Here is a 14,488-nt window from a genome sequence, read left to right as displayed (position 1 = left end):
CAGATGCAGTCACAGATGCCAGGGGCGCCAATGTGAATCTGCCAGCATCCAAGGCCACATGACCACAAATGTGCAGAATCTCCTCTGCAATCGGTAGCTAAGGATGTTAGGCCATGACAGGTCTAGGATGGGAGATGAACTGAGAATAGATTCTGTAGGCTTTTGTTGCCTCTTCCCAGCCCCAAGCATTTCACTCTCTGCTCTTGCCACAGGCAGCAGGGAGGCTTCCTGTGAACATCATCCCCACAGCCTACAGTTGCGTCACTCTCAGCCTCTTACATCCTCCTATGGCAGTGTCAGTCAGGACACCCAACCCTGAAAACTCAAGGGTCCACACATGGCCAACATCACGTCGGGGTGAACAGGCCCCCTCCTCTGATCTGCAGACAAATGTGCCCTACTTTCTGGCCCTCTGCCAGCAACTGGAGGCTCTGGAAATTTCCAGACACACAACAGTCTTTTGAACTGCAGGCTGCTGCCCCATCCTATGGCAGAGTAGACCTTTTCTCCACTAGACTTGGCCTGTTACCCAGTTGAATGAAATGTCTTTTTAACACAGAAACTAGTGTTCTTTGGCCCTGACCCCATCACATGGTTTGTAGGTACACAACAGTCCAGAGTAAATACCACCGAATTGAGGCCTCAGGCCCTAGAGTTTGCACATCGGATCTGCTTTCAGAAAACATCAAGGTACTGTTGGAAAGTCTACAGACTTTATGCAGAAAAACAGAAATGAATATAAAACAAGTGATGAACACACACACACACCACACACACACACACACACCCCATAGTGACTAACAGGATCTCCCTCCAGGGGATTTGCAGAGAGGGGAGCAGAAAACATCCCAGGGGTCTTTCACAGCTACTGCCTTGAGCCCCATTTCAGACAGTGCTCTCTAGACCTGTCTAAGCCCAAGCACCACCACCGTGATATACAGGAGCTAGATTTCTTACCTGAAATTCAACATCAAGAAACAATCTCTTCTACTTAAAACTGATAGGAATATCCTCAATCAACGTCCTCATTGGCAGGGGTGAAGCTGGGGAGTTTCTTAAAAACTGAGGCCTCTGCCTACCACCAAGAGAACCTGGAATTTTCCATCTGTGCCACAAAGTTCAAATCACTGGTCACTGCCCCAGTGTATCGCAGTGTATGGCAGATTAGACCATCTCTCCATCTCATGCCATTAAAAGGACACAACCGGTCTTTATGTACCTCCCAATAAGAAAACACCACCACCTGGGAAGTTTTGCTGAAAAATAAAAATCAAATTTAAATCCTATGTAACTGCTACGTGTTTGATCCATCAGGTAAATATAACCATGTGGCTATTTAAATTCATCTTAATTAAGATTAAATAAAATTTAAAAATTAGTTTTCCCATCTCACTAGACACATTTAAAGTGCCCAGTAGCCACAAGCAGCCACAACCCACACCTCAGATATACATTCCAGTCATCACAGTATTTCTATCAGTAATGCTCCGTACCCATTCACAGAAAATACAGGAGGGCCTGAGACACTGCAGAGGGATGCAAAGCAATCCTCAAAATCCATACCATGAGAAACTCTATAGACGAACAACTTGGCTTCTTAAATAAAATGTAATAAAAAAAAAAATTGGAAGGAAGATTGTCTACTAATAATTTTAAAAGACAGATGGAAAATGCATAATGACAATCAGGTAAAAGTAAACTACGATGCTTATGGAAGCATGGAAGAGGAAACCAGGAGAAAAGAAAAGAGTCGCAACAAGAGGCTGGACCACACCTCCTTCCACAGGGAGGAAGAGGGCCCTGGCTGGTGTCCCAATCAAGCAGCAAAGCTTGATTTCCCAGCCTGAGTGCTGAGTAAAGGGGTATACACCTTCTGGCAACCCATTAAGTTAAACAATTGTTTTTATGTGGTTTTCTATATCTGTATTAAATTTCACCATTAAAAAACAGTTACATGAAATCTCACAAAGAGCATTAAGTGTTACCTGGAAAATTACAATATGCAGAATGAGAGCAATTGGGCCTCTGTGAGAAGTGACACCTAAGCCAAACTGAATTGACAAAAAAGAGGACAGCCTTTGGAAGATCAGAACATTCCAGAAGAGAATATAGAGAAAACGGGTGATGAAATGGCTCACTCCTGTAATCCCAGCACTCTTGAGAGGGCAAGGCAGGAAGATCACTCTAGCCTAGTGTTTGAGACTAACTCAACATGGTGAAACATTGTCTCTACAAAAAAATGCAAACAGCAGCCAGGCTTGGTGGCTCGTGCCTATAGTCCCAGCTACTCTGATGGCTGAGGTGGGAAGATCCCTTGAGCCCAGGAGGTCGAGGCTGCATTGGGCCATACACTCGTGCCACTGCACTCCAGCCTGGAATGTAGAGAAAGACCACGTCTCAAAAAGGAGAGAGAAAGAGAAAAGGCCTAGGAGGAGGGTAAGCTGTGTGGCGTTTGAGTACTGAATTAATTCTAGTGTGGCTACAAAGCGGTGAGCTGCAGGAAGAACATTTACAGGTATCACAGATTTCTGGATGCTTACAAATAGCAGAAACTATAAATGTTAACTCAGGGATGCTACATATATCTTAGTGATAAGACACAAAATACATCAGATGTATAAAAATTTATGTGTGATGCTTCAAAATAAACATTGGCACTACTGTTCATACTGGAAGCTGAACCTGTCCTCTGTGGGCTGTGCAATGAACTAAACTCAGAATGTGTTATTGCTTAGAATGCATGAACTGTCCACCGCAGTATCTGGGAGGATGACCTGTCATCCTATAAAAATAAGAAACCAACAACAGGTACGGAATATTGACATCAGATAATCTTATTCTAGAACAACTCTCTAATAAATCAAATGTATTTCCCAGCCTTACGTCCTCTAAATCCCAGTCATGGGGCACCTCCACAAGAAATCTGAAGCAGTCCAAAGAGTCGGCCTTGTGCTTCCACGCTGTCAGGCTGGCTGACACAAAACCACCCTCCAAGCTCTTCTCAGGTATCATCTTCTTCATTATCTTCTGTCACTAAAGAAAACACCATGGCAGAAAAGTGAGAACAAAACCTGCAGCCCTGGAGGACTCATTGTTTTCAACCAGTTAGGCCACGATTCTTCCAACTCAGGAACCAAGGGCCTCTGTCTGTGGTGGATACAGCAATGGCCAAATATGAGTCAGGCACTGAGAGGGCAGGTCAGCCACAGGTAAAGAGAGGCCAGGAAGCTATTGCTCTACATGTGTGGGGGCTCCTGCACTCCTGCATGGCAGCAGCTAAGCAGTTGAGCAGGACTTAGAATATTAGGGGTCAAGGAGGGAAGGGACATTTAAAAGCAGAGCTTTCAATTATTAAAGAAGAGCTCTAAAGAGTGTTGAGCCTCTCATCACTGAGAGTACCTAGACAAAAGCTGAACGAAAATCAGTACACAACAACCCTCCCAATTCAGTGTGCCGAGCCCAAGTGTCTCACCATGTGGCCTTGATCTCATCGTGCAGTAACCAGGGAACACAATGTAAAGTTCACCACTCTATGTTTATTTTGACATTAATTCTACCACAAAGAACATATAGGTATGTTTAACAAAGCATAAAATCAGAGGACAAGGGCACAAGGGAGAACAAAATGTGTTATATGGGGTTCTCATTCTCAGAAAGGAACAAATAAATACTTTTATGGGCAGAAATATTTTTCTGGCACTAAATTCTACAAAAAAGTTTCTCATGAATGACTTTTTAAAAGGGGACATGACATGATGCAATGGACACGACTTGCATCGAGTTTTATAGCAAACCCAGGAGTGTACTTCACAAGACCAATGTGTGGTCCTCGTAAGCTGATGATTAAAGACATCTGCCAAACAGGAAATGTGACGGCCAGCAATGATGGATGTCAACAATACCAGCCCAATACTCCAACCAATTCCCTATCTCCTTTTTAGAAAATAATCAGAGAAACTGAAATGTTTCCAGCTCTGAACCAGAATTCTTTACCTGTCCCATAAATAAGCTTTTGGCGGTTTGGAGCTGCTTGTTGCTGCCTCAGAAAGGCCTCAGCGCCTTTCTGGAAAGGTCTTCCTTCCACTTGAGGGCACCCGAAATGAGGAATGTCAACCTCCAGTTAGACTTGTTTACGTGTCTCCCCTCCCCCAAGATCCATCCACAATGCAGCATTTCGAGTCAACAAAATCTCAAAATCAACAGACTCCCAAATGTAGACATTACTTTGGGTACCATTTCAAGAGTCAAGTTCATAGCAGCAACCAACTAAATTTAAGCTTACCTGAGGCTTCTGTGGAATCATTCTTCTCTTCCTTGCAATCTTCTTCTTCTTTGAGTAAATCTTCTATATCACTGGTCTCATCAATTAAGTTTCTTCACCCCAGGTTCTGACCACTGCCTACTTGAGAAGGCTCTGAAACCTTTTTCCTAAAAGTGTCCTCATTTTCCAGGTCCTCTTCCTCTGCACTGAGTGAAGAGCTTTCTTCAGATTCATCTTCAGATGCAAATGCCTCGTCAGCTGTGCAATGCCCAGAGATAAAGAGGTGAGGGCTGCTTTCTTCATCAACAAAGACTTCTCCAGATTTACAGGATCACTCTGGAGATTAGCTGGTGACAGCTCTGCTTTACTACCTTCTCCAACAGTCTTTGATCCTGAAATGCCCCTCTCTCCTGCAGTGCAGTCCTCTTCCTCACTGCTTTCCTCAGCTTATTCCACTTCCCCTTCTGCTGAGCTCCCCTCAAGCTCATCATCACAGTCAGCAAATGCTGGCAAATCTACTTCACTGTCTTCTTCCAACTCCTCAAGCTTCCCTCGTTTGATGCCCTTAGCAGTCATATACTGATCAGTCACCTCAGCGTTTTCCTCCTCTTCTGCTTCCTCATCACTAGAGACGGGTTCCAATCTATCATCTTCAGAAATTTCATCTTCTTCATCATCACTATCTCCAGGTCCATCTTCATCTGCAAAAATGACTTTCTATCGCATTCGATCAGTTACAAGCCCATTTGTTTTTCTTCCTTTGGCATCAACAGCCTACATTATTACCAAGGAAATGCAAACGAATTCAATTTGCAGGTTCATCAGCAAATCTAGAAATGACAATATAGTCAATGAAAATACAAAGAAATAGAAAATGTCAAAGAATTGTTTAGGATGACATAGCAGAGGTAAAAATGACCTGATAAACATTGGAAGAGTTAACACACAAACTCAGGCATGGTTCCCTAATACCACACTTCAAAAAATATAGAGAGAGAATAAATGAATAACCCTTTAAAAAGATTAATCTAATTTTAGAAGAAAACTGCTCAAAACGGAAGTTAGTGTTTTGTAGATCTTTTGGAAACCTCATCAATTTCTAAGCTAAAAGCACATGATCCTTAAGAGAAATGGCTAATTCTAGGCCCAAAGTAGAAAGAAGATAAAATGAGCCTGGATCCTCTCGTTCTGTCAGAAAGTAAGACATGCTCAAAGACTAACAGAGACAGTTGAAAGGTCATAGGAGACAGGCTGAAGGCTCCCGCAGCCAAATCTGGGACAGCACAGGCATCAGAAAGAATAATGATAGTGATAGAAAATAACTCATGGAATAAAACGCAAGTGCATTAGTCACCAGTGATACCGAAATAAAGGGGAGAAGTGAAAGTTCTTTGTTAAAAATTCCAGCTAACAAACGTAGGAGGACTGACAGAGGAAGAACATCCATTTCAAGTCACCAGTGCCATAACTGATAACGCAGAATCATCAGGAGGCTAAAAAATCACAGGATGAAACACAACTGCATCAAGCTGTTTAACATAGCACAATATACAAAATTATAAAAACATAAATTAGGAACAACTAAAAATCGTACCATAAGAGATGGGTAAGTTAGAATACAGCAATAATAGGCGAGGCTAATCCAAGGATTTTGGGAGGCCAATGCGGGAGGATTCCTTGGGCCCAGTTCTAGACCAGCCTGGGCCACATAGTGATACCTCATCTCTAGAAAATAGTTAAAAAAATTTAGCCAGGAGTGGTTGAAAGGACACAGGAGACAGGCTGAAAGCTCCCGCACTTCTGCAGTCCCAGCTATTTGGGGGGCTGAAGTGAGAGGATCACTTGAGCCTGGGAGTTTAATGTTGTGTTGAGCCAAGATCATGCCACTGCACTCCAGCCTGGGAGACAAAGTGAGACCTTGTCTCAAAAACAAACAAAAAGAATACACCAATAATAACAAAATAATGATGACATACAGACTGTATAGAAAAAGAAAATGTTCAGAATATAGAAATAAAATTATGTATTTAAACTGTAACTATATTAGAAGGAAGTATTCTTGTAGACAAGGATGACTACAAGGATATGCAAAAATGAAAACAGCTCATAACACTCATTATAAAAGAGTGATCTTTCAGCGAACACTTCATATCTGTCAGGCACTGTGCTAGGTAGTTTATGCATAGTGTAACAAATTACATACTAGATAATCTCAAAATTTTCAGATACATTTTACTGGGAGTCATAAATCAATACAACAAAACCAATGTTTTACAAACATCCACTATGTATAAAGGCATACAAATTTCCAAACCAGACTGAAAAAGAATTCACATAAGCCACACATCAGTGGAAACCTACCCACAGGAGATAGTACAACATGATCTAAATAAAATTTTCAGAGCCAAGGCATGTGGCTTCTGGACAGCCACAAACTCTCTGGCTCTGCTCTAGTGTTTTGGCCACCAAAAGAAAGCCAAGTGTCCTCAAGTCCCTTAAAAAACAAAAAGGAACCTATGGAAAATGGCATAGTATTCGAGGAATATTTGAGGTCTGTCGAAAAATGTATCCTGTATTTTATTTCAAGTAAATACTTTCTTGTAATGTCAGGTAAGTGAAGAGCCCTCAGACACATGCACGAAGAAAGAAAAACAAATCAACCTAGAATGAATCCCACCGAAATGTGTTCTGACGGCAGAATGACACATCTTCTGTAATATACCTTTTTATTAAAAATAGAAAAAAAGCAGACTTACACTTGATTATCTATATCCTCTGACCCAAGTGGCTTAGAATCAGAAAACAGCATCACTCAACTTGAAGCCATCTTGGTATCAATGATGGAGTGGGTGGAGACGAGACTCTGGACCAGCTCATAAGTGGACCCCACCTCATCCTGTCAAGACCACCAAGAAAGGGTATGTGAGGAAAGCACAAAGATCCTGGAAAGACTCTGCTTTCACTCAGTTTCTCAAAATTATCTTAGACACATTTCCTGGGAAGCTTTCTCAATGTCTCAAAAAGCAGAGAAGAAAATCTTCACAACAAAGCTTGAAATGGATCCCCATCTCCATTAAACTTTTCCAATGTTCTGGCAGTATATAACCTGATACTCTAAACAGCTAGCTAGAAAAACCTCAGTTCCAATTGTACAACAATGCTAGCTTTTCTAACATTTTAAAGTAAACCTGATTTTAACCCAGTACAATTCAACTTCAGAATTGACAAATAAACATTTGAAACCGACTTTAAAATACAGAGGAGGAGACCACTGTGAATGAGAAAAAGGAAAAACCAACGAGAGCTGGAAAGCACACTGATTTTGTAAAAATGGCAATGGGCCGTGCAGGCACCACACCGGCAGCAGTTGCTCATGCTGGGGCCATGGATCAAGGAGGCATGGAGGACAGGACTCTTCTGCTTGGTACAATGAAAAAAAGGTATTCTTTTAATTCTATAGATTTACCATATGCATTTGGGCCTTTATTGTAAGTACAAGAGAAAAGTCTTCAATAAGTAAAAGCTGAGTACATTATTTTTGTGATTAAAAAATAGATTCAGAAAGAAGAATGAGAGTTCAGAGCAATGAATCCTGTCTCACTGATGCCCCAAAACTGTGGCTGCCACCAAGGTCAACATAGACAGTGTCTTTGTCATACAGCACACCCCCAATTCCAGAAAGAGGTGCATAAACCAGTTTCTCCTTCTCATTTAAACAGAACTTCTTCTGTTGTTCAGGAAGACACAAGGGTCTGGGAGGAAACTGACATCACTCACGGCGAAGTCTCTCCTACCCCTAGAAGACAGGCCCCTTTTAAAAAGCCAGCTTCCGCTGACAAGAAGTCAGTAAATATCTACTGTTGACTGTGGGGTAAAATTGTAGTCCAAGGGCTTAAAACATTTCACTAAAGGAGGGCACTGCACCAAACCAGAACAGTACCCCTCTAGCTACAGGAGAAGATGGATTTGATAACACAGTTGCAGGCCTACACATCGCTGGGTTACTTTTCAAACCTCCAGCAAGGCCATCTTCCCTTGTTTGGTCATATTTCAGTTTTCCTGAAAAATCAAGCCATCCCAAGAATCCTATGTGTAATTCTAACATGTTCTAATAACAAGACAATACCTGGCATGTGAATCTGCCTTTTATTTTTTAAGTGCGCTCTTCTTTACCATAAAGTGACACCTGCTGGTCACATTTGATATTTGTTTGTATATCCTCTCGGTTTGTCAAATCTTCCACCCTAGTAAAATAAATTCAGTCATACAGCAGAAATGAATGTCAAAAGTTCCTGTACCTCCTTTCATGTTTCAATGACTCACCATACTCTTGTCCGCTAAGGATGTCATTTAGAAAACTAGAAAATACAGAAATAAGGAAGCACCATTCACCATCCACCAGAGGAAAAGAGGCAGACATACCACTGTAGGCTAAAAGTGACATTCATTCTATCACACCAGACAGGGAGATGATATCCACCTGGGGTCAGGGAAGAGTGAAAAACATATTCAGAAAATCCCTTTCTGGAAGAGGGTAGGCCTGTACTATGGGATTTTTACTGTGATGTGGATTCTGGTAGATGGAAAAGGGTATTCCAGGATGAGAAAGCCACATGAGGAAGAGCACGAAGGAAGGAAACTGAAGGCACACACAAAGAACTCAAGCCATGGACACAAGGCAGCATCACTGAAAACTGACACTGAACACAGGAGGGAGCCACATTCTGTAGCCTTAAGTGCTTCCAAGTCCTCCCATTTTCCTAAATACTTCATGATTTACTCCCAAAGGCACAGCATCTTGGAGCAATAGACATTTTCCATCAACTACACTTCTACCCCCACTATTCAAATAGGCAAAACATAAATTCTATCACTGTTCTTTTTCTAGCCTTTTTAGCTTTGAAATATAAGACCCATGAAGAAAAAGTTTACAATCACTTTTTACCTGTCTGCCAGGATATAAGGGTGAGAAGTTTGCCATGTGAGAGGCCTAAACTTCATAACTGTAATAAAAATGGCCCAGATTGTCAGTTTCCTCATTTTGATATTCTCCATGCACCACTCCAGAAAAGTAGAACAGCTTGGCACTCTAGACATTAAGGGAAAACTAAAAATTATATTTCAATTAAATGCTTGTCAAATACTGCAGCAAAATAAAAGCTGTAAACAAGAAGCAATCCTAAGAAGGGAGACTTCCAGCAAAGTACTGAGACTTCCAGAGCCTCGCTGGCTTCTTTCAGGACTTAGAACCTCACAGAGGCAGACTGCTCTGCAGCCAAGCAGAGGTATCCATCTAAGAATGGTGAGGAGACGGAGGTGAGGCTTCTGAGCACAGAAATTGTTCTGGACCAGCTCAAACGACAGGTGGAATATCTTCACACCACATCTGATGACACAGAGTGCCAAGGGACAAGCAGCTGGTTGTAGGGTCAGGAAGAACGGGGAGCAAACAGTCCCTCAGCTGCCAATCTTCGTCATCTAAGCCAGTGTTACACCCCTAATCCACACACGCACCTACACACCTAAATCCACATATTTTGTGTGCCTCTGCATTCTCAGGAGGCTTTGACAACCCAGAGCAGGGCAATCCACACAAGCTAGACTAAATAAATTATGGTGCATCCATAGGATGGATTAAAAAGGAGGCAGAACTACAGTACTTACCGATTGTATACCTCCAAGATGTATTACATGAAAAAAGCAAAGCACAAAACTGTATAAAATAAGCTACCATCTGTGTTTCTAAAGGGTGGCAAGTGTGTTTCTATGCATCTAGAAGGATACTGCTCTGCAGGGATCTGAGAGACCAGCAGTTAGAGCAGGAAAAAAGAAGATGCGCATCATGTGTATCCTGCATTACAGTTAGAGTACTTTACCAAATATGTGTCTTCCTTTTGAAAATCTTAAAATGATTTACATAATAGGTATCTCTCTCAATGATGGCTAAGAGACTGAGAAGGGTAGCAGGGAGGGAGGGACAAAGAGGCACAGGTTAACAGGTACAAAAATACAGTTAAATAGAATAAATTCTTGTGTCCGAGAGCACAATAGGGTGACTATCATTTATTATATAATTCAGAATAACTAAAAGAATGAAATCAAAATGTTCCTTATGTACAACTATTATGTATCCATAATAATTAAAAATTTTAAAATGTAACAGCATCTCTTAAAATATACGTCTTCAAAATTAGAAACTTGCTATGTTTTAAATAAAAGAAACAAATGACTTTTATAAACTATTTAAATCATTTCAAGTAACAAGATTTAGTAAGCTTACATGACATTAATAACACTTATTTGTACTAATAGTAGCATTACATGTTCAAAATTTAAATGTTATTTAGCTTCCTAACATTACAATGGCACAACTTTAAAATCTGTATTACTTTTTACTTTATATTTTAGGAGTCTTCCTGGGCCAAATTTGTAGCTCTTTGTCACAAAATGGCTCTCCAGTAAAAACCAAATAAAAATGAAACTCCCAAGGCATTTGTCACCCCACACTTCCTAATCAATATGGCTTATTTTTTTCTAATTTATATTTTATTTTTGCTAATTTAAAAGATAGTTTATTATAGAGTATCAGAAACAGTGAACATTATCATTTCCATAATCAAAAGTGCATGTACATTTTACATACACTCAGTACTGTCTAGATTTTCTGTTGATAATCTCTGACCACTTCTGCAGGGCAATTCATGTACTTATATTCACATTAAGGATGAAGGTTCTGGAACCATTAGGAACAAGGGTCCCACCTTCACACAAGTTACTTAACTGTTGGGAGGCTCTATTTCATCTTATGTAAATTACACATAATACTGAACTCACCTCAAGGGTTCATGTAAGCTAAATTTTTAGAAAGCAGTGAGCACAGCGCCAGGAAGGGTCTAAGAAGAAGTGATACTTACTATGATACATTTTGTACATATATACATATGCATGTTAATGACTTCTTATTAGCTGTGTTCATTAAAGGTTTTCTCCATCCTGTGATTTGCTTTTAGATTTTGGAATATATTTCATTGTGTACATTCCATTTTTATTATTAATGTAATAACATTTACTACTATTACTATTATCATCAATTCAATCACATGAACTGTATCCCTGATGATGACCATGATTTCTTTAATAATCACAAAATACTCTTTCCTTTATCACGGGGTAAATAACCTATCACACGCTGTAAGTCTCCATCCGCACTCCAGGCTGTCCCTGCTAAGTTACCAGATTTGCTACTTTAACCAGATCAATCATCATTTTAATGTCACACCCACATTCAATAAAGGGTGAGTCTGCACTTTTAACCTATAAGTGAAAAGATGAAAATTTTACTTTAAAAAGACTCTGGAGAAACTTTAACCATCAATATCTCATTTTCGTTTTAATTGCATCTGCTAAACACCATATATGTTTACAGGAGTGTATCAGAAGTTCATTTTTATAGGCAAAAACTAGTAACATAAAATAAGTTCCATCCTGTTTTTCTTGCTGTGTTCCAAATTGAAATAATATCAAGTCTACCCAGGTCAATAAAAGTGCTCAGAGAAAATCCTGACTGGACAGACTTTGTGATAGCCATGATCCTGCTGTTCAGCTGCAGGCCAATGTCTTCGTCTCTAACAAAACTTCCTGTATTCCTACTATAGCCAAAAATATCCTCAAACATGATACAATGGAATATTCATAACAATAATTATTTCTAAATTAACGTAAAAAGAAAACAGTCAAAAAAATATGGGTTGGGCACAATGGCTCATCCCTGTAGTCCCAGCAACTTGAGAGGCCAATGCAGGCGGATCCCTTGAGCCCAGGAGTTTTGAGACCAGCCTGGGACACATGGGGAAACCCCAACTCTACAGGGTGGCAGGGAAAGGAAGAAAAATTAGCCAGGCATGGTGACATACACTACTTAGGGGGCAGGACTGCCTGAGCCTAGGAGGTTGAGGCTGCAGTGGGCTGTAATCACACCACTGCACTCCAGCCTGTGCCACAGAGTAGGACTCTGTCTCAAAAAAAGGAAAAGAAAATATGGATGCTCCAAAGATAAAGAAAAGCCCCAATCCAACTATATTATTGCAATAACAAGAGATTTCAGATTGTACATTGCCATTCTACCACTGGAAGCTTGTTTCATTTTCCCTCAAATTTGGAAAGGTCACAATCTCCCAACACAAATTCTCATAGGAAAAAGAGAAAACTCTCACTTCCACCAGAATGTGGCTTCATCAGGGCAAGCGTGGCACATAGGAGGTGCATTCTACATATTAAATGATGTCTTCACGGTGAGCAGGCCTGCTAGGCCCTTCCAAGGAACATACTTGGCAAAGCCATAGGGCAGTTAGGATAAGATATTTATCACATCCTTATCTCTGGGAACTTACACATTTTGAAGCCATACCCAACTAAGTAAAAGCATTAAGAGAGGTAGCATGATATGACAATATTTAACATATCCCCCTCAAGAAAACAACAAATACATGCATTTCCCTCAGATGACAACAGCCACGCCAACTGTGTCTATGGCAGCACCTCCTACCTGACACGACTGTCACAGGGCCTCAGATCTCGGTCAACTTCTGCTTGGTGAACTTCTGATGAGGCACTGTATCAAAGTGGTCTTTCCAACTTTTAGAGGCCCCATCACCATTACCACTATTGATGGGGACTCTAGTGGAGTTCGATCAACCACTGGAATATGATGCTTCTTTGTCTTCAAATCCTGAGTCCTATTCATGGAAAAAAAAAAAAAAAAGTAAACTTACTTTCAAAATAGAATAAAAAATATCAACAACATAAGTAGACTTTTTATAGTATACTTATAAAGAGTACTTTAATATATTAATTAGAGAGTACAACAGACATTATATAAATATGCTAACTTGTCAATTATTGGCTTGATAACTTCCGGTCCCCATCTAAATAACTGCTGTTCAATAAGATGTAACAAGATGACTTCAACAGTATAGAGAATTGAAAATTAAACACTCCTTAAATCTGACTGTTTTATAAGTGACTTTAATAGTTTTTTAAAAAAACGAAAAGGTAACTACCAAGGCAGTGCATCATAACGGACAAGAGCAGAAGGTGTAGAGTATATGTGACTCTCCTACTTACTGGTTATATGATTGGAGGTAACTTGTTTTCTTGACCTCAGTTTTCTTATGCATAAAATGAGGGCAAGAATGATTCCTACTCTGGTAAGGCTGCTGGAAGCATTTAGCTGAAAAATGTTTAAAGTATACTGTGAGGCATATCACAAGGACTCACTAAATAAAGTTATGGTAGTATTAAATATTGTAATTTTTATACTTTATGTTACAACTATGTAAAACATATCTAGCGGGAAAAAACACACATCACCATAGAAACAGTTTAAAGCTTAGGAATAAACAGATTCTATGAATTCTTTTATCTTGAGCAAGAAACACCAACCAGTGTGCAGATGCTGAAGGCAAGGCAGCTTCTATGCGGAAGGTTTCCCATGTTTTAGTGAAAGCCACACAGCATGCATCTCTATGTCCTTTGGAGCTGGACTAGAGTCGTGAATCAAAACGTCACCTGTGAGAGGCTCCTTCTATTTAAAAAGAATCAGTGCAAGAACCACCAGACTGCAGCTAAACATACCAGTGAAAGGATCAAGCCATCTGCACAGTAGACTGAACTGCAAAAGCTCTGGGATTTCTCTTCCGGGCATCTTCCTCGTCTCCTAGTTGGAGATCCTGCAGATGCCACTTCTTTTTCTTTTCAGCTTTGGGCCCACTGTTTTTCTTTCTGTGTTTCTTCTGGTCCTTAGCCTCCATAGTGGCTACTTACCAATAACAAGTAACTCTAACCTGAAAGGAAGAAGGTTGAAGTAAGGACTGGGAAAAGCATTTTACAATCCAGGCAATACCCAGGGAAAAGCTGTAAATTTCATTTATTTATTTATGAAGAGATAATGTATTTGTTCACTGAACAAGGGTACAAACTGCTTAACCATCCCCAATTTCATTTCTCTCTGTCATACTATAAATTAGATGAGTTACCTCTGCTAAGGTTACATTTTATGGTTAAGTTACTTTTTATTCATCTTAAGGGTCAACATCAGCACTATCTATTTCTGCAAGGATGGAAATATTCAACATCTGTACCTTTCAGCCATTTAGCCATTCGCCACAGGTGGTCACTTAAAATGTACTCAGGGCAAATAAAAAAATGAATTTATTTATTTATTTATTT

The 14,488-nt window shown here is 40.1% G+C and overlaps 1 protein-coding gene, 1 long non-coding RNA gene and 1 pseudogene across 2 annotated transcripts in view; all 3 read right to left on the bottom strand.

The window, feature by feature from the left end:
* The window catches only part of LOC119466840 (arf-GAP with GTPase, ANK repeat and PH domain-containing protein 10-like), a 16,643-nt gene extending 12,222 nt beyond the window's left edge, over positions 1-4,421 (bottom strand). The window contains exons 1-2 of the mRNA XM_037727513.1: positions 4,283-4,421; positions 2,884-3,033 (exon numbers count right to left, since the gene is read on the bottom strand). Coding sequence (XP_037583441.1) covers positions 2,884-3,021 — 138 coding nt within the window. The 5' untranslated portion in view covers positions 3,022-3,033; positions 4,283-4,421. The remainder of the gene's footprint in view (positions 1-2,883; positions 3,034-4,282) is intronic.
* Positions 3,517-8,255, bottom strand: LOC119466697 (annotated as a pseudogene).
* Positions 8,256-8,512: 257 nt separating this feature from the next.
* LOC108281901 overlaps positions 8,513-14,488 on the bottom strand; it is a 9,370-nt gene continuing 3,394 nt past the window's right edge. The window contains exons 2-4 of the long non-coding RNA XR_005195331.1: positions 13,895-14,103; positions 12,807-12,996; positions 8,513-9,350 (exon numbers count right to left, since the gene is read on the bottom strand). This is a non-coding gene — a long non-coding RNA (uncharacterized LOC108281901). The remainder of the gene's footprint in view (positions 9,351-12,806; positions 12,997-13,894; positions 14,104-14,488) is intronic.

The sequence above is a fragment of the Cebus imitator genome, unplaced genomic scaffold (assembly GCF_001604975.1).
Source record: "Cebus imitator isolate Cc_AM_T3 unplaced genomic scaffold, Cebus_imitator-1.0 Scaffold233, whole genome shotgun sequence".
NCBI classification, from domain to species: domain Eukaryota; kingdom Metazoa; phylum Chordata; class Mammalia; order Primates; family Cebidae; genus Cebus; species Cebus imitator.
This window is presented reverse-complemented; position numbering and strand designations above follow the sequence as displayed.